We start from the raw sequence: 21,453 nt of genomic DNA on the forward strand, positions 1-21,453 counted from the left end.
GATACCGGAGGACATAACGGGAGAATGGAGCAGCGCCCAGGGGTAATAGTAAGTGCAGTGAGATACCCGGGCGCCGCTCTATATGGCAGCATACTTAGTTCACAATGTTTTTCAAGGTGAAAGGTCCTCTTTAAAGGTTATTTGCAGTACACACCGATTTGGAAAAATATGAATTTAAAAGAATTGCAAACAATTAAGTTTTATATAGACTGGGATAAAAAGGGAATGAAATATCTAGGTCAAGTATTTGAGGAAGATAAATTGAAGGATTTTCACACCTTGGTCAGGGAGTTTGGGATCCCACAAAAGGATATCTATAAAATATTTTCAGCTCAAAAATGCTATGAAGACATCGGTGCATTTAGATAAATATAGAAAGGAACAATCAGATAGAATAGATAAATGTATCAATGGAGGAGAAAAAGAGGAACAACGGCAAAAAGATATGGGATTTTGATGGAAGGGGAAAAAAAACTGATTACAATACTTGCCAGAGGAAAATGGGAAAAAGACCTTCTGTCTTTTACGGAAGAAAAATGGAATGATGCTCTTAGAAGTTATACTACGGTCTCGGAAAGGGGCTCACATAAGATCTCTCAGTTTTTTTATAGTGCATAGGCTACATCGATCTCCTTGGGTGCTAAAGAGAATGGGTGTGAGAACTTCTGATAAGTGCCCAAAATGTAGGGGAGAGAAGGAGGATCTTATACACTGTTTTTGGAGATGCCCCAAACTTTTTAGGCATTGGAAAGAAATTGCAGAGATTATATTAGTATTTCTGGGTGTTCAAGTTTTTGAAGACCCAGTAGTTTGTATATTAGGGGCAACTGAACATCTTAAAGGGCTTCTGTCACCCCACTAAAGTGATTTTTTTTTTTTGGGCTAGTTAAATTAGTTATATAGCGATATCTGAAAATATAATAGTGTTCCTTACTTTGATCCAGCAGTTTAGTCAAAAAACGAAGTTTTATCCTATGCAAATTCGGTCTCTACCAGCAAGTAGGGCGTCTACTTGCTGGTAGCTGCTGCAGAAATCCGCCCCCTCCTCTTGTTGATTGACAGGGCCAGCCGGGATCTCCTCCTCCGGCCAGCCCTGTCGCCGTTTAAAAAATCGCGCGCCCGTGTTGAATCTGCGCAGGCGCTCTGAGATGAGGAGGCTCGTCTCCTCAGAGCTCCCTCAGTGCGCCTGCGCCGATGACATCATCGAAATAGAAGACGTCATCGGCGCAGGCGCACTGAGGGAGTTCTGAGGAAACGAGCCTCCTCATCTCAGAGCGCCTGCGCAGATTCAACACGGGCGCGCGATTTTTGAAACGCCGACAGGGCTGGCCGGAGGAGGAGATCCCGGCTGGCCCTGTCAATCAACAAGAGGAGGGGGCGGATTTCTGCAGCAGCTACCAGCAAGTAGACGCCCTACTTGCTGGTAGAGACCGAATTTGCATAGGATAAAACTTCGTTTTTTGACTAAACTGCTGGATCAAAGTAAGGAACACTATTATATTTTCAGATATCGCTATATAACTAATTTAACTAGCCCAAAAAAAAAAAAATCACTTTAGTGGGGTGACAGAAACCCTTTAAGCTAAATAAAGAGATCCGATTGGTTTTAGGTAAAGTACTATTTCAAGCTAGACTTCTTATACTTAGGAAATGTGCAAATGGAGATCCCCCTACAGTGGGACAGTGGCAAGAAGCAGTTGCTATTTTGATTAAAGTGGAACGGGTGTCTGAGAGATATAGTGAGAGAACGGAAAAAATTGCTGAAATATGGAAAAAAATTGTTAAACTAGGGCCGGATGTTTGTGGTTTTTTTTATGTCTCTCTCTCTCTCTAAAGGGTGGAAGGTGGGTAGTCGAGGTAAAATGTTTTTATATTCATTGGTGTAATATGGATTTTTCTGATTTTGTATATGTTCTTATATAATTGAAATAAAAAAGATAAACGAAAAAAAAGAAAAATAAATAAACCCTTTAGGTGTTCCACAAGAGTTATTGGCAAATGGAGAGGAAATTTCAGAATTTCAATTCTTTGGCAAATTTTCAATTTTAATAAATTTTTTCCAGTAACAAAGCAAGGGTTAACAGCCCAACAAAACTCAATATTTATTGCCCTGATTCTGTAGTTTACAGAAACACCCCATATGTGGTCGTAAACTGCTGTACGGGCAGACGGCAGGGCGCAGAAGGAAAGGAATGCCATACGGTTTTGGAAGGCAGATTTTGCTGGACTGTTTTTTTTGACACCATGTCACATTTGAAGCCCCCCTGATGCACCCCTAGAGTAGAAACTCCAAAAAGTGACCCCATTCTAGAAACTACGGGATAGGGTGGAAGTTTTGTTGGTACTAGTTTAGGGTACATATGATTTTTGGTTGCTCTATATTACACTTTTTGTGAGGCTAGGTAACAAGAAATAGCTGATGTGGCACCGTTTTTATTATTTGTTATTTACAACATTCATCTGACAGGTTAGATCATGTGGTATTTTTATAGACCAGGTTGTCACGGACATGGCGATACCTAATATGTATACTTTTTTTTTATTTATTTAAGTTTTACACAATGATTTCATTTTTGAAGCAAAAAAAATTATGTTTTAGTGTTTCCAAATTCTGAGCCATAGTTTTTTTATTTTTTTGGGCGATTGTCTCAGGTAGGGGCTCATTTTTTGCAGGATGAGATGACGGTTAGATTGGTACTATTTTGGTGGGCAAACGTCTTTTTGATCGCTTGCTATTGTACTTTTTGTGATGTAAGGTGACAAAAGAATGGTTTATTTAGCACAGTTTTTATTTTTATTTTTTTACGGTGTTCATCTGAGGGGTTAGGTCATGTGATATGTTTATAGAGCCGGTCGATACGGACGCGGCGATACCTAATATGTATACTTTTTTTTTACCAATTTTTTTCACTTTATTTGGGGAAAATGAAGTTTTTGTTTATTTTTACCTGAAACAATTCTTTCAACTTTTTTTTTTCAACTCTTTTTTTTGACCCACTTTTGGGCGTCTAATCCCTTTACAATGCATTCCAATACTTCTGTATTGGAATGCATTGTCTGTATGAGTAATACAGCGAGTATTACTCATACAGCTTCCTGCCTGTGAGGTCCAGGGGGCTGAATCTCACAGGCTCTTCACCGGAAGGCAGCGCGATGCCTTCCTTAACCACTTAAGGACCACAGGTTTATACCCCCCTAAAGACCAGGCCCTTTTTTACAAATCGGCACTCCACAACTTTAGCGGTTTATTGCTCGGTCATGCAACTTACCACCCAAATGAATTTTACCTCCTTTTCTTCTCACTAATAGAGCTTTCATTTGGTGGTATTTCATTGCTGCTGACATTTTTACTTTTTTTGTTATTAATCGAAATTTAAAATTTTTTTTGCAAAAAAATGAAATTTTTCACTTTCAGTTGTAAAATTTTGCAAAAAAAACGACATCCATATATAAATTTTGCTCTAAATTTATTGTTCTACATGTCTTTGATAAAAAAAAAATGTTTGGGTAAAAAAAAAAAATGGTTTGGGTAAAAGTTATAGCGTTTACAAACTATGGTACAAAAATGTGAATTTCCGCTTTTTGAAGCAGCTCTGACTTTCTGAGCACCTGTCATGTTTCCTGAGGTTCTACAATGCCCAGACAGTACAAACACCCCACAAATGACCCCATTTCGGAAAGTAGACACCCTAAGGTATTCGCTGATGGGCATAGTGAGTTCATAGAACTTTTTATTTTTTGTCACAAGTTAGCGGAAAATGATTTTATTTTATTTTATTTTTATTTTTTTCTTACAAAGTCTCATATTCCACTAACTTGCAGTATAAAGACCAGCACTCCGTAATTCCAATGATGAAAAAAAGTTTTCCTTTTATTCGTCACCCATGTGTGACGCGCGTTTCGACACTAGTTTGTGTCTTTATCAAAGTACAGGTGATAACAGCTCATCGTAATTTACAAATGGCATCATTATATACAATTCAAATAACCCGCCTCTTGACCACGTAGGCAGTCACATGGCGAGGGGCGGGCTGAACCGTCCCCGGCCATGTGACCAGTCACGTGGCCAGTGCGTCATACTGCTAAGCAACCCAACCAAACAAACTAATCAAGAGTGGAGTGCGGTAAGATAAGTATCTAATCCATATGTTATTATTTTATCGAGGCAATTTTTGATCCCTTACACATCTCATATATATACTCCATGGATAACGATACATTATAATTAAAACATCACCCCCTCATACAAGAACGGATATATGGTCACGGAGACAATGATGTCAGTCACACGATACATCATATGACATAGCACCGTTGTCTCAATTACAAAAAATGTTATGAAAAGAATATCACATATCACAGGAAATAGGTTGTACTGCAGTATTCAAAAAGATTCATGTCAGGTTCAAACATATGTAGAGAACCGCGGTATCAATATTTGATTACAAAACAATAGCATGCATAGATACAAAATGACAGACCACAATTATCTGTCACACACATATAGGATCAGAGAAAACAATTAAGTGAATATTCCTTATTTAAGCCTTTGGGCGCAAGCGTCTCAAGTCGATGGATCCAATATGCTTCACGCTGGTGGAGCATCTGGATCCGATTTCCTCCACGTCGAGGTAAGGTCACTTCTTCTAGAATTTGAAAACGCAATTGTGAGATGCGGTGATTTTTTTCTTTAAAATGTTGGGGAATAGGTAGCAAAATATTTTCTTTCCTAATTGTGGACTTATGTTTTGCTACCCGGTCCTTCATACGCATTGTCGTCTCTCCAACATAGCACAACCCACAGGGACATTTAAGTAAATAAATCACAAAGTTGCTGTCACATGTGAAGTGACCCCGAATGGGGATTTGCTGTCCTGTCTGTGGGTGTGCTATGTTGGAGCCTTTAATCACATTGGAGCAGTGAACACAGTTAAGACAGGGAAATGTTCCCTTCCTAACTGTAGAGAAAGTGAGCTGTCGCTGAGGCATCCTGTCACTCCCTATATCTGCTCGGACAATCATGTCCCTAATATTTTTATTTCGCTTGAAACACATCATGGGGCGGTCCCTAAATTCCTGTATCTCAGGATATGATTTTTGTAAGATGTTCCAGTGTTTATAGATGACAGCCTTAACTCGGATGTCGTGTGACTGACATCATTGTCTCCGTGACCATATATCCGTTCTTGTATGAGGGGGTGATGTTTTAATTATAATGTATCGTTATCCATGGAGTATATATATGAGATGTGTAAGGGATCAAAAATTGCCTCGATAAAATAATAACATATGGATTAGATACTTATCTTACCGCACTCCACTCTTGATTAGTTTGTTTGGTTGGGTTGCTTAGCAGTATGACGCACTGGCCACGTGACTGGTCACATGGCCAGGGACGGTTCAGCCCGCCCCTCGCCATGTGACTGCCTACGTGGTCAAGAGGCGGGTTATTTGAATTGTATATAATGATGCCATTTGTAAATTACGATGAGCTGTTATCACCTGTACTTTGATAAAGACACAAACTAGTGTCGAAACGCGCGTCACACATGGGTGACGAATAAAAGGAAAACTTTTTTTCATCATTGGAATTACGGAGTGCTGGTCTTTATACTGCAAATATTCAGGTATCTACCTCTTGACCGCGCACCTGGACCGCGACTGATGCGCAGTGCCGCCCATTCATTTATCTCATTGATATTCCACTAACTTGTGACAAAAAATAAAAGCTTCCATGAACTCACTATGCCCATCAGCGAATACCTTGGGATGTCTTCTTTCCAAAATGGGGTCACTTGTGGGGTAGTTATACTGCCCTGGCATTCTAGGGGCCCAAATGTGTGGTAAGGAGTTTGAAATCAAATTCTGTAAAAAATGACCAGTAAAATCCGAAAGGTGCTCTTTGGAATATGGGCCCCTTTGCCCACCTAGGCTGCAAAAAAGTGTCACACATGTGGTATCTCCGTATTCAGGAGAAGGTGGGGAATGTGTTTTGGGGTGTCATTTTACATAAACCCATGCTGGGTGAGAGAAATATCTTGGCAAAAGACAACTTTGTATAAAAAAATGGGAAAAGTTGTCTTTTGCCAATATATTTCTCTCACCCAGCATGGGAATATGTAAAATGACACCCCAAAACACATTCCCCAACTTCTCCTGAATACGGAGATACCACATGTGTGACACTTTTTTGCAGCCTAGGTGGGCAAAGGGGCCCATATTCCAAAGAGCACCTTTCGGATTTCACTGGTCATTTTTTACAGAATTTGATTTCAAACTCCTTACCACACATTTGGGCCCCTAGAATGCCAGGGCAGTATAACTACCCCACAAGTGACCCCATTTTGGAAAGAAGACACCCCAAGGTATTCGCTGATGGGCATAGTGAGTTCATGAAGTTTTTATTTTTTGTCACAAGTTAGTGGAATATGAGACTTTGTAAGAAAAAAAAAAAAAAAAAAATCATAATTTTCCACTAACTTGTGACAAAAAATATAAAATTCTAGGAACTCGCCATGCCCCTCATGGAATACCTTGGGGTGTCTCCTTTTCAAAATGGGGTCACTTGTGGGGTAGTTATACTGCCCTGGCATTTTCCAGGGGCCCTAATGTGTGGTAAGTAGGTAAATGACCAGTGAAATCCTAAAGGTGCTCTTTGGAATATGGGCCCCTTTGCCCACCTAGGCTGCAAAAAAGTGTCACACATGTGGTATCGCCGTATTCAGGAGAAGTTGGGGAATGTGTTTTGGGGTGTCATTTTACATATACCCATGCTGGGTGAGAGAAATATCTTGGCAAAAGACAACTTTTCCCATTTTTTTATACAAAGTTGGCATTTGACCAAGATATTTCTCTCACCCAGCATGGGTATATGTAAAATGACACCCCAAAACACATTCCCCAACTTCTCCTGAGTACGGCGATACCAGATGTGTGACACTTTTTTTGCAGCCTAGATGCGCAAAGGTGCCCAAATTCCTTTTAGGAGGGCATTTTTAGACATTTGGATACCAGACTTCTTCTCACGCTTTGGGGCCCCTAGAATGCCAGGGCAGTATAAATACCCCACATGTGACCCCATTTTGGAAAGAAGACACCCCAAGGTATTCAATGAGGGGCATGGCGAGTTCATAGAATTTTTATTTTTTTTGACACAAGTTAGCGGAAATTGATATTTTTTTTATTTTTTTCTCACATAGTCTCCCTTTCCGCTAACTTGGGACAAAAATTTCAATCTTTCATGGACTCAATATGCCCCTCACGGAATACCTGGGGGTGTCTTCTTTCCGAAATGGGGTCACATGTGGGGTTTTTATACTGCCCTGGCATTCTAGGGGCCCTAAAGCGTGAGAAGAAGTCTGGAATATAAATGTCTAAAAAATTTTACGCATTTGGATTCCGTGAGGGGTATGGTGAGTTCATGTGAGATTTAATTTTTTGACACAAGTTAGTGGAATATGAGACTTTGTAAGAAAAAAATAATAATTTCCGCTAACTTGGGCCAAAAAAATGTCTGAATGGAGCCTTACAGAGGGGTGATCAATGACAGGGGGGTGATCAATGACAGGGGGGGTGATCAATGACAGGGGGGGTGATCAATGACAGGGGGGGTGATCAATGACAGGGGGGGTGATCAATGACAGGGGGGGGTGATCAATGACAGGGGGGGGGTGATCAATGACAGGGGGGGTGATCAATGACAGGGGGGGGGTGATCAATGACAGGGGGGGGGTGATCAATGACAGGGGGGGGGGTGATCAATGACAGGGGGGGGTGATCAATGACAGGGGGGGGTGATCAGGGAGTCTATATGGGGGGATCAGGGGTGATCAGGGGCTAATAAGGGGTTAATAAGTGACGGGGGGGTGTAGTGTAGTGTAGTGTAGTGGTGCTTGGTGCTACTTTACTGAGCTACCTGTGTCCTCTGGTGGTCGATCCAAACAAAGGGGACCACCAGAGGACCAGGTAGCAGGTATATTAGACGCTGTTATCATAACAGCGTCTAATATACCTGTTAGGGGTTAAAAAAAATCACATCTCCAGCCTGCCAGCGAACGATCGCCGCTGGCAGGCTGGAGATCATCTCTCTTACCTTCCGTTCCTGTGAGCGCGCGCGCCTGTGTGCGCGCGTTCACAGGAAATCTCGGCTCACGCGAGATGACGCCAATCGGCGTTAGTGTGACCTGGGAGCGCCGCAGAGATGACGCCTTTCGGCGTTAGTGTGACGGTAAGTGGTTAAGCATCGCGCTGCCTTCCATGCCATCGAGTCCCCCCTACAGCCGCATGGGGACCCGATGGCACTGCCGCAAACCGCAGGTCTGAATTGACCTGCGGTTTGCGGCGATCGCCGAAACGGGGGGGGGGGGCAGACACCAGGATTTGAGCAGGCACCGGGATCCGATCATCGCCCGCCGGTGATTGGAAATACATATGACATAACGGTACGTCATGTGACCTGAAGAGGTTAGAACGGATGAACTTTTTATATTAATAAAACCGATTTTATAGACCAAGTAAAAGACACAGGGCAGGAATACTAATATATTTTAATGTAAATCTTGGAGACTGATGTGGTGATGTTTTTAGCTCAGTAAGTAAAGTGTCCCTTTAAGCGATTGGGTCGGTATTCTACCTGCAAAAAACGCAGACCAAAACAACGCTTGTGTGCATAAGGCTTAAAGGGTTTCTGTCACCCTGCAAAACTATTTATTTTTTTTTGGGCTAGTTAGATTGCTCATAGTGCGATATAGCAGAATATAATGGTATTACTTATTTTCATGCGGCCGATTCTTTATAAAACGAACTTTTATAATATGTTAATGAGGGCTCTACCAGCAAGTAGGGCGTCTACTTGCTGGTAGCTGCTGCAGAAATCCGCCCCCTCGCCGTGTTGATTGACAGGGCCAGCCGTGATCTCCTCCTCCGGCCGGCCCTGTCAGTAATTCAAAAATCGCGCGCCTCGCGTCATTCGGCGCAGGCGCTCTGAGATGAGGAGGCTCGTATCCTCAGCACTCCCTCAGTGCGCCTGCGCCGATGACATCACCGAAAGAGAAGACGTCATCGGCGCAGGCGCACTGAGGGAGTGCTGAGGATACGAGCCTCCTCATCTCAGAGCGCCTGCGCCGAATGACGCGAGGCGCGCGATTTTTGAATTACTGACAGGGCCGGCCGGAGGAGGAGATCCCGGCTGGCCCTGTCAATCAACACGGCGAGGGGGCGGATTTCTGCAGCAGCTACCAGCAAGTAGACGCCCTACTTGCTGGTAGAGCCCTCATTTACATATTATAAAAGTTCGTTTTATAAAGAATCGGCCGCATGAAAGTAAGTAATACCATTATATTCTGCTATATCGCGCTATGAGGAATCTAAGTAGCCCAAAAAAAAAAAAATGAGTTTTGCAGGGTGACAGAAAAGAGTTACAAGGGGGCAGCACTGAGGGGAAGCACAGCAGCCACATAGCTTCAGAGCTGGGGAACAAGGAAGAGCAGACGTAGACAGCAGGAGATGAGGGTGGAGAGATGGGAAAACCCCTTTAAATGTCGGTCTTTTGGACCTGGGTGGGATGCATGAGCACGGAGTAACTGCTGCCGGCCACCAGCCTCTGACTAGCTGTCAGCTGCTCCCTCCCCGCACTCACCTTGCAGTTCACTTTCTCTTTTCCCTCTTCACAGAAACTTACAGGAGCCAGACCCGGAAGATAAAACGCCGAGCACCAGCCTGTACACAGCAGAAGCACGAGCGCTGCCGGTAACCGGCGCTTCTGCCCCGACAACACCGCCATCCTGCTCTTACCGGGAACCGTGCACACAGGAAGAGGATGACGGCGCCGCCGCTAGGTGATTTCGCAATCCGCGCGGCATGACGTCATTGGGTCCACGTTCATGACGTCATTGGGTGCTGCGCGAGGCGTTACGTTCCGTATAGGACCACCCCTGCTGTGATGGTTTAGGGTCGCTCCCTCCTCAAGGACTCTCTGCAGCAGGGGCTTGTAGCAGGAGACTACTTCTCTTTACCTCCACAGTCCACTCTCTACGTCCAGTCTACATCTTCAGTTAATAAAATGACTACACAGATAGGGCAGATTTTTTTTTTCAAATTGGGGTTTTCCAAGTTTTGGGGTTACAAAGAGCAGCAGGAGGCTGTTTGAACTAAACCCAAAAAAATTCTCATGCACCAATCATATAAGTGCATGAATGTCACGTGACTGCTGAGGCGATGGTCATGTGACATTTAGGCTGTAAAGACATTATTTCTGGTGGCGTTTTTTACAATTATTATTATTATTTTTTTTCAAATAGAGCATGCTGAGGCACAGATGCCAACAGTCCGGAAAGTGAGGAGACAGTCCTTGCAAATTCAGGCTGTCCTGAGACAAAAATAGGTGGGGCTGAGGTAAAACTCACCCATATATGGGCGGTCCCACTAGATCTGGGGTGGAGGTATGAATGTTGAAGCGATGGTGTTTTTTCAGGCCTTTTCACCACTTGTGGCTGGAAACAAAGAGGGAGATTTATCAGACTGGTGTAAAGTAGAGCTGTGAAAAATGAAAGGTGGAATCTGATTGGTTGCTATGGGCGACTAAGCCAGTTCTACTTTACACCAGTTTGATAAATCTCCCCCAAAGTTTAATAAAAAAAAAAAAAAACATGCAAATTTATGGCTTTGCTTTAATTAAAGAAAAAAAAAACGTGGCCCAGATTCATGTGTATAGGAGCTCTTAAAGGGATATTCTGATTGTAACAAGTTATGCCCTATCCACAAGATAGGAGATAAGGATCAGATCGGTGGGACTCTGACTGCTGGGGACCCCCGAAATAAATGGAGCTGCAGGTCAGACACGTGCACTACCGCTCCATTCATCTTTATAGGACTGCCGGTCCCCCACCGACCTAATAGTTATCCCCCTGTCCCGTTTTCCCTAGAAACTAACCACCGTTCAGTACCACATCTGCCGGGCAGCCCAGCATGTTTGTCCATCAAGAACCATGGCACCTCCAAAACAACAGGATGCCATGGCTCTGCTTTGCTTGCGCTTCACCCAGCACAATGCCACATCACCCTCCCAGAACCTCGAAACCTCCACTGTTTGGTTATTAATAGGGATGAGCGAATCGACTTCGGATGAAACATCCAAAGTCAAATCGCATAAAACTTCGTTCTAATACTGTACGGAGCGAGCGACCCGTACTGTATTAGAATGTATTGGCTCCGATGAGCCAAAGTTATTACTTCGCGAGACTTCGCGCAATAACTTCATAAATCAATTTCTACTGTAAAAAAAAAACATTTCCTGAACTCGGGTTCGGTTCCAAGGTACCACTTGGAACCGAACCCAAGTTCGGGAATTTTTTTTTACAATAGAAATTGATTTATGAAGTTATTACGCGAAGTCTCGCAAAGTAATAACTTTGGCTCATCGGAGCCAATACATTCTAAGGCCTCATGCACACGACAGTATTTTTTCACGGTCCGCAAAACGGGGTTCCGTTGTTCCGTGATCCGTGTCCGTTTTTTTTGCCGTGTGTCTTCCTTGATTTTTGGAGGATCACCAGACAAGAAAAGTGAAAAGAAAAACTAAGTCAAGTTTGCCTTGAAAATTATAGGAAAAAAACGGACACGGATCACGGACGCGGATGACAATCTTGTGTGCCTCCGTGTTTTTTCACGGACCCATTGACTTGAATGGGTCCGCGAACCGTTGTCCATCAAAAAAATAGGACAGGTCATATTTTTTTGACGGACTGGAAACACGGATCACGGACGCCGATGACAAACGGTGCATTTTCCGAGTTTTCCACGGACCCATTGAAAGTCAATGGGTCCGCAGAAAATCACGGAACAACGGACACGGATGCACACAACGGTCGTGTGCATGAGGCCTAATACTGTATGGAGATCCTGTAAAAGTTTATTCTTTAAAACCCTGTGTGTATTTACCCCACTGTAGGGAAAAAATCAAGCTTCCGGGGGGGTGAATTTAACACTGGGGTAAATAATATAATTAAAATGGAGGGTTAAATGTGTAAATGTACTTAAAAAAAATACATCTCTCTCAATAGTTATATAGCTACTGAATGAGACAGAAGAAGGGATGCCTTTAACATATACAGTACAGACCAAAAGTTTGGTCACACCTTCTCATTCAAAGAGTTTTCTTTATTTTCATGACTATAAAAATTGTAGATTCACACTGAAGGCATCAAAACTATGAATTAACACATGTGGAATTATATACATAACAAACAAGTGTGAAACAACTGAAAATATGTCATATTCTAGGTTCTTCAAAGTAGCCACCTTTTGCTTTGATTACTGCTTTGCACACTCTTGGCATTCTCTTGATGAGCTTCAAGAGGTAGTCCCCTGAAATGGTTTTCCCTTCACAGGTGTGCCCTGTCAGGTTTAATAAGTGGGATTTCTTGCCTTATAAATGGGGTTGGGACCATCAGTTGCGTTGAGGAGAAGTCAGGTGGATACACAGCTGATAGTCCTACTGTGGACTTGTGTATGTTGGTGAGACCTCCATGAGGATGAAAGATCGCTTCTGTAAGCACAAATCCACAATCAGAAAGAAAAATCTATTACTTCCTATCCCGTATCATTTTGAGAGACACCGACATGCCATTTCCCAATTGCGCTTCCAGATAATAGAACACGTATCACTACCCCGGAGAGGAGGAGACAGGTTTAAAATACTTAAAAAACGAGAAGCTTACTGGATCCACCGCCTGCAAACCCTAGAACCTAAGGGGTTAAATCGTGACTTTGATTTGAATAGTTTCCTCTAAGATATAGTCTGTAGTTACCCTTTCAACATGTTCCCTTTTTTCTTTCTTCCACAGAGAACTTGATGCATTCCAAAAATCTGTGTCATTTAGTGTCTGATCAGGGCGTAAATTCACCATTTAGCATATAGTGTTCAATATCCTATGTTTTGTACCATTATAATAATGTATTGTATGCTGCAGCACTGTAAAGTATGGTGTATTTATGACCTTTGTATCTGCGCATTCACTGCAGTTTGTAGCTTTTAGCATTTTTACACCATTGTAACAATGTGCAGCAAAAAATAGCACTGTAAAGCATGGTGTTTAGCACTGTAAAGTATTATATAGTATTACGCAAGCTTACCATCTAGCATGGAATATTTTACATTCATTATTTTGTAACATTCTGTACCTACAATAGAATGCTTAGCATGTTACAGCAGTGTAAAGCATGGTGCCTTATGAATTTATGATATAGTTTTTGTTAGCCTTTTCTTTGCAGCCTGCAGCCTCTAGCATTATACACCACTATAACTATGTGCAGCAATATTTAGCACTATACAACATGGTGCCCTGACAACTAATGACATTTCTTTGCAAAAATCCTATTTCTGTATTGTTGTGCCCTTTGTTTACGACGTTGCTATGGTTACCTACGTCATTTCCGGCTCCATCGCGGGCTGCTTGTAATGATTATGTTTGACAAAGGCTCACAGTAGCCGAAACGCGTCACTTACCACTTGTATGTGACCATTAAAATTATTTGAAAATCTTAACTAAAGCGAGTGCCGGTCCTCTCTATACCAGTATCTGTGGATCTTCCCTGGACACGCGCACCGCATCGCTGACAGCGGAGTGCCGCCTGTATCTTCCTTGGATCAGTTCTACTGAATAGACAGAATTTGTATTATGGCAAGAAAAAAGCAGCTAAGTAAAGAAAAACGAGTGGCCATCATTACTTTAAGAAATGAAGGTCAGTCAGTCAGCCGAAAAATTGGGAAAACTTTGAAAGTAAGGGCTTATTTGACCATGAAGAAGAGTGATGGGGTGCTGCGCCAGATGACCTGGCCTCCACAGTCACCGGACCTGAACCCAATCGAGATGGTTTGGGGTGAGCTGGACCGCAGAGTGTAGGCAAAAGAGCCAACAAGTGCTAAGCATCTCTGGGAACTCCTTCAAGACTGTTGGAAGGCCATTTCAGGGGACTACCTCTTGAAGCTCATCAAGAGAATGCCAAGAGTGTGCAAAGCCTGGTCATCAGCCTCAGTGTAAACTGTTCTAGTGACTCTGACTCACGGTTCTTTTAACTCAAAGAATCGAATGAGTCTCTAAGGTTGGCGGATCCGTTTTTTCCAATGCATTTTTTTGTCATTGTGATCAAAATCCTGATCAGGATTCAAATGTAATCCGTTTTCACACGTTTTTCCGGATCCGGCGGGCAGTTCCGGTGTCAGAATTGAACGCTGGATTAAAACAACGCTAGTGTGAAAGTAGCCTAACCTGTAGACTCATTGGATTCTTAGACTCCCTCCTGTACAGTGTGTGACTCAGAGATGCTTGCCTGAGCTCTGATTGGTTGCAGGCCGGGGTGGGCGGAGAGGGGAGGGGCTGGCTTCCACTCTAGGATCAGATTACGCTCCTCCCTGCTGCCAGCGTCTCTCGGCTCTGCTATGTTTCACACGGATCAGCTCAGTCAGAGGAATCGACTCCTCCAGGTTCAGTGAACTGAATCCATTCAAAAGAACGATTCGTTCATGAACCGGACATCACTAGAGTAAACCTTTCCGGGATATATTGTTTCACATGCGGGCGTCAGGGAGCCGCTATCTAATAGCGGGAGACTCCCTGAACGTCCGGGAGACTTGAGATCCCTGATAGCAAAGAGTTAAAGTGAAGACATAGCTTGGTTAGTGTATAATCCTGATGTACGTTGGTTAATAAAATAGAGGTCCTTAAATGGGTTGCCTCACTTTAGCAAATGGCATTTATCTTGTAGAGAAAGTTCATACAAAGCACTTACTGATGCATTGAGATTGTCCATATTGCTTCCTTTGCTGGCTGGATTCATTTTTCGAATGAGGACAGAGATAATGAGAGAGTTTGGGGATCACCTATATTTAACCAAAGCTACACTAGAAAAGTGATCCAAAATTAATGTGAATAAATAAAACGTAACTTTTAATACTATTATCTATAAAACAGATAGCCCTTAAGATAAATCAAAAAAATGAAAATAAAGCAATAAACATATAGTAACACAAAAACATAGTGGTAGGAACATAGGTGCATGGCGGCACACAAAAATTAAACCATTTGTCCTACCAATTTGTTGGTGGGTTCCGTGGGGCATCCATAATCCCATGAGAATAACAAAACACTGTCCCTGTGGTAGATGAGTATGGGATAAATTGTCCCTGAAATGACCCTGCAGTACGGGTGCTATGCTGGCCCTGATATCCTAACCACAGGGCGACCCCGTCCGGAACCTTTTCCTGAATAATCTGACCCTAGTTGGCCCTATCCTATCCTTACCCTACATGCACGTTTCGCTTTTAGATGAGGAAAAAAGACTCATCAGGGGAAACATATAGGTACCGGGCATAAACAAAAAGTATATGGATAGGTACTAGTGAGCAACCATGTGGGTATTGATATATAAATCTCACACCGGTACGCTCAATTAAAAGCAGAACCTAACCTAAGATATGGCCTAAGTTCACATAAAAGAAATGGTTGGAGAGAGGGTGGCCATAGGTGAAAGCCCCGCTCCTCCATCAGCAGGGATTTAGTGCAAGCCGCGGGCGGTCTCAAAATGAGGCCTGGCTCTGATTAACTTTTATTAACTCTTTCTGGGAGTTAGATGAGAAAAAACAGCAATACTGCCACTGAGTTTTTACATTACAAATTTTACAGCGTTCATTTTTCGGTATAAATAACAAGATATCTTTATTCTCTGGGTCAGTACAATTACAATGATACCAAATAAATATAGCTTATTACGTTTTACTACTTTTGTGCAATAAAACCCGTTTTAAAAGGAAAAAAATATTTTTGCATCGCTGCTTATCAAGACCCATAACTTTTTTATTTTTCTTTCTATATTGTGTGAGGGCTTAATTTTTGCATCATGACTTGTAGTTTTCATTAGAATCATTTTGGGGTACGGTAAATTATGCTTTTTGATTGCTTGTTATTAAGTTTTTTCAGTGGCGACTACCGTATATACTCGAGTATAAGACGAGTTTTTTGGCACATATTTTTGTGCTCAAAAAGCCCCCTCGTCTTATACTTGAGTCTAGGTCTGTATTATGGCAACTTACATTTCCATAATACAGACCATGACATGTTGGGGGCCGGAGAAGCTGTTACTTACCTTTACAGCTGCTTCGGTCAGCTCCCAGCACGTCCGCGCGGCACCTCTGTTAAGCTCTCAGTGTAAATCTCGCGAGACACGCGGGCAGAGAAGACAGCGCTTTGTATGAGGACAGCAGTGATGGTGATGACTGCGAACTCAGTGATGATGACAATGTCTACGCTGATAACCTCACACCAGCTACAGTTGAAGCTCTGTTTGGACATACAGACGATGAGGAATCCAGTTTTGAAGGATTTTAACTCTTTTAGCTGTTTTAGCTTTAGTTGGTTTTTGTACTGTTAAAGTTATTGTTGATACCATATTGTTTTTCTTTGAAATAAATATTCAAAAACCTTTAACCTACTGATGCCTCAATTAATGTAATTTTATTGGTATCTATTTTTATTTTTGAAATTTACCAGTAGCTGCTGCATTTCCCACCCTAGTCTTATACTCGAGTCAATAATTTTTCAAATTTTTTTAGGGTAAAATTAGGGGCCTCGGCTTATATTCGGGTCGGCTTATACTCGAGTATATACGGTAAGTATAAATTAGCAATTCTGCCAAGGGGAGATAGGGAGATAGGGGATCATTTAAATAATATTTGTGTCGTGTGGGTTGTTACAGACACGGCGATACCAAACATGCGGGGGAGATTTTATTTTTGAATTTTTTTTCATTGTATTTTCAATGGAAATCGTATTTATTTTTTATAGAATTTTTTTAAATTTAATAAATGTTGTTTTTTTTATTTATTTTACCACTTAATAGTCCGACAAGGGGACTATAACAGGCAGTCTTTTGAATGCTTTATAGTGCATTGCATTTTAGTGTCAGTGCTATACTAACATTGACCAGTAGGATGTGCCAGAGAGGCGCAGCCTGCTGGAAAAGACCATGGCTGGCTTGGGAGCCCCCGCAAATGTGATCACAGGGAGACAGAGGGAGTCACTGCTTACATGCGGCTGGCACCATTGCCCGCGGCATATAATGAATTAAAGAGCCTGGATCGGCACTCCTGCCTGTAAAACGTTAACCAGACTGATCCGTTATGCGGCCCATAGACTTCTTAAAGGCATTCCGTCATAGAATTCTGTTATGGCCCGTGGTAACGGAATCCATATCGGAATTGTAAAAAAAAAACGAACCCCGAAGTATAACATGTAAAACACAAGTTCGCTCATCCATAGTCATTATGTAATGGTAGGCTTTCGAAAGTAGATAATATTTGCATTAGTGAGGGAGCTTTGCATTGTAGCTAGCTGCTTCTGCTGCTGGGCTTGTGTGGTGCAGTTATGATTGATTGGCTGCCTGCTTGTTCAGCCGTGTCTGGATGGCTGTCGCCTTGTGCGGCCGCGTCTGGATGGCTTACGGCTTGTGTGGCCACGTCTGGATGGCTGGCGCCTTGTGTGGCTGCGTCTGGATGGCTGGCACCTTGTGTGGCCGCGTCTGGATGGCTGGCGCCTTGTGCGGCCGCGTCTGGATGGCGGGCGCCTTGTGTGGTCGCATCTGGATGGCTGGCACCTTGTGCAGCCGTGTCTGGATGGCTGATGCCTTGTGCGGCCACGTCTGGATGGTTAGTGCTTTTTGCGGACGTATCTGGATGGCGGCAACTGTGTTTGGATGACTGTACCTGGGCTCTGAGTGGGTGTGTACATGATATGCCGTGTCTGGATGGCGTCTACCTTGATGACTATGCATGCATGCATGGCAAACTAATTCTGTGGCTATGCCTGGTTGACAATTTCAAGTTTATTGGCCTACAAATAGCATAGCGCCCCAGCAAAGACCTATAATGCTCCTGGTGGGAAGTGAAAAGAGGGGCTGGACGATATTGTCTGGAAGGCCCACAGGAGGTGTGGCATACCAGCAAAACCCTATAAGCCTTCTGGTTGGGAGTGCAAATATGGGCTGGACTATATTGTTGGATGGCTTACAAGACATAAAGCGCATTAACAAAGCCCTATAAGGCTCGTAGTTGGCAGTAAGAAGATGGGCTGGACTATATAGACTGGGGGGCCTACAGGAGGTATGGCGCACCAGCCAAAACCTATAAATACTTGCCGCCAATCTCGAAGTCCCAGGAAGTCCCTGGAGAGTCGGCGGTTGTTTGCTGGTTTCCTTCGTGTGGTACTTCCGGGGGTATAGACCCTTTAAGGACTAAAGGGTCCAAGCGGCTCTTTAGACCTCTTGCAGCAGATCCGTGAGCACCTCCAGGGGATGGATGCCACAGCAAAATTCCATCATGCTTGCCAGATTGCGAGGAAAATTGGAGATTTTGGCGTCTAAAGTACTTCTGGTACACATAACCGAAAGAAAAGAGGAAGGCCTCCAGCTAGTGGCGTAGCTAGAAATGACTGGGCCCCACAGCAAATTTTTTAATGGGGGGCCCCCCTCCCCCAGTAATTTTTTCGCAACCCCTTCCTTTCATGCTGCACCCATTCCTGTGGCTAGTAAAGATCGCTCTCTCAGACCAGGCCCAGCAGCTGTTCCATCCGTTTTCTACACTGTCTATACTGTTACTGTATCTAATTTAATTGAGTAATACTGTTGAGGGGGCCTGACCAAATCTTTTAGCCCTTCTCCTCCTGGATGGGCCCCTTCTGGGTCAGGGCCCCAAAGAAGCCGCTTCCCCTGCTTCCCCTATAGTTACGCCCCTGCCTCCAGCAGATCTTAGATCTACGCATCTGTTTTACAATGTAATCTGCACCAGAGGATCATAGGAATGAATGGCGAAATGTTCAAAACTAGAATGGGAGCTGACAAAAGCTAGAGTGTGAGCTGAAAAATCAGGACATGATTTCTAAACTGCCACCACTCCCTCATTTTCAAGCCTACCCACACAAATCTTATATCAAAACGTTCAGTTATCCCTGCTGCCACTAAACATGTCCACGGCTAAGCCATAGTCCTGATATGACCATTTGTTTGCAACTCACGCCGCCCATTGATATTCATTGAAACTCCACTCTAGCCACCTCAAATTTGAAGGGCAATTTCTAAACTGCGACTGTGCCTTCATTTTTAATATTTCAGAGACAATGCATATGCATCAAAATGTAGGTCTGGGTCTTATGATTCTCACAATATAAAGCTCTTCGCTGTAGGATTTATATTTTTTTTAATTACAACGGTTTGAAGATGGCAACCGCCAGTGAAGTGAGCAAGTTGGAGCAGTTTGTTTTTAACTGCTCTTCTCTGCCCTTGCTGTAGAGTGAGTTGCCATAGGAACCCAGGTGTGTGAGCAGCCAGCAGAGTGACAAAAGCTAGAGTGTGAGCTGAAAAATCAGGACATGATTTCTAAACTGCCACCACTCCCTCATTTTCAAGCCCACCTACACAAATCGGCTGCTAATGTTTTTATAAATGTATGTTTTAATGTAACTGTGAAGCACTTTGGGCAACAACATTGCAATTAAATGTGCTATATAAATAAATAAAAGTTGAAATGCATTTCTCACTCTATCAAGCTTGCCATGTGCACTTTTTAAATTTGATCAATCAATTGGTTAGTGCAGTGATACCCAACCTACGGCCCGCGAAGCCGTGTCATGCAGCCCGCGCAGTGACAGGACTTTATCAGCGCAGGGCGTTCTGCGAACGGCACAGGCAGCAAAGCAATGCTGCCTGTGCCTGCAATCTCCCCGCCCAGCCCCGCCTCCTAGCTAATTTATTCACTGCACTTGCCTCTGTGAAATTGAAGAGAAGCGCCGTAATCTCGCACAGGCGCACTGGCAGAGGCATCGAAGTGCGCATGCACCGTCTTCCTGGGCTCTGCCAGTGTGCCTGTGTGAGATTGCGGCGCTTCTCTTCAATTTCACAGAGGCAAGTGCAGTGAATAAATTAGCTAGGAAGCGGCTCTGGGTGGGGGGGATAACTGTGGATGACACTGGGGGGGGTATCTGTGGACGACACTGAGGGGGGAAATCTGTGGACGACACTGAGGGGGGATATCTGTGGACGACACTGAGGGGGGATATCTGTGGACGACACTGAGGGGGATATCTGTGGACGACACTGAGGGGGGATATCTGTGGACGACACTGAGGGGGGATATCTGGGGACGACACTGAGGGGGGATATCTGTGGACGACACTGAGGGGGGATATCTGTGGACGACACTGAGGGGGGATATCTGTGGACGACACTGAGGGGGGATATCTGTGGACGACACTGAGGAGGGATATCTGTGGACGACACTGAGGGGGATATCTGTGGACGACACTGAAGGGGGGATCTGTGGACGACACTGAAGGGGGGATCTGTGGACGACACTGAAGGGGGGATCTGTGGACGACACTGAAGGGGGGGATCTGTGGACGACACTGTAGGGGGGATCTGTGGATGACACGGAAGGGGGGGATCTGTGGACGACACTGAAGGGGGGGATCTGTGGATGACACTGAAGGGGGGGATCTGTGGACGACACTGAAGGGGGATCTAGGGAGGGGTGTGGGGATGTTGGGGTGGGAGGTCCTGGAGGGGTGTTTGGGTGGGAGGTCCGGGAGGGGGGGTGGCATACTTTTTTTGCTATGGGGCCCAGTAATTTCTAGCTACGCCCCTGATTGGGAAGATTGGGCGGGCACTGCCGTAGGAGAAGCCGGCGGGAGATGAAAGGAGGAGGGGCCAGCTCCTGGTGGTGCCGTGTCGGGCACACGGCGCAAGCATGACGGTGGAGGATCTGACTGAAGCCTAAATACCAGACATCAAGGTAGACCTGCAGAAGAAGGTGACAGCGCAGTATGTGATGTATACATGTGTGTAATGTATGTAGTGCAGTGTGTGATCATCACATACTGCACTACATACATTACACACATGTATACATCACATGCCCCCTCACAGTAATAATGCCAAGATATGTGCCCTCTTCACAGACGTAATGCTCACACATGCCCCCTCACAGTAGTTATGCCCAGATATGTGCCCCCTCACAGTAGTTATGCCCAGATATGTGCCTCCTCACAGTAGTTATGCCCAGATATGTGCCCTCTTCACAGTAGTAATGCTCACTCGTGCCCCCTCACAGTAGTTATGCCCTGATATGTGCCCTCCTCAAAGTAGTTATACCCTGATATGTGCCCTCCTCACAGTAGTTATGCCCAGATATGTGCCCCCTCACAGTAGTTATGCCAGATATGTGCCCTCTTCACAGTAGTAATGCTCACACGTGCCCCCTCACAGCGTTTGCATTTCTTTCTGGCAAAGTTACCTGGTTCCGGCCCGTGAAATTTATACCAAGTCTAGTGCGGCCCTCAGACGAAAAATGGTTGGGCACCACTGGGTTAGTGTAATGTTTACTATCTTTACTCACTCCAAACACTCCACACA

At 44.0% G+C, this 21,453-nt stretch overlaps 1 protein-coding gene across 1 annotated transcript in view; it reads right to left on the bottom strand.

Moving 5' to 3' along the window:
* Nucleotides 1–9,862, bottom strand: part of LOC120977857 (transmembrane 9 superfamily member 2-like) — a 122,320-nt gene extending 112,458 nt beyond the window's left edge. The window contains exon 1 of the mRNA XM_040406004.1: nt 9,638–9,862. Coding sequence (XP_040261938.1) covers nt 9,638–9,781 — 144 coding nt within the window. The 5' untranslated portion in view covers nt 9,782–9,862. The remainder of the gene's footprint in view (nt 1–9,637) is intronic.
* Nucleotides 9,863–21,453: the final 11,591 nt, after the last annotated feature.

This window comes from Bufo bufo, chromosome 8 (genome assembly GCF_905171765.1).
Source record: "Bufo bufo chromosome 8, aBufBuf1.1, whole genome shotgun sequence".
Lineage (NCBI taxonomy): Eukaryota > Metazoa > Chordata > Amphibia > Anura > Bufonidae > Bufo > Bufo bufo.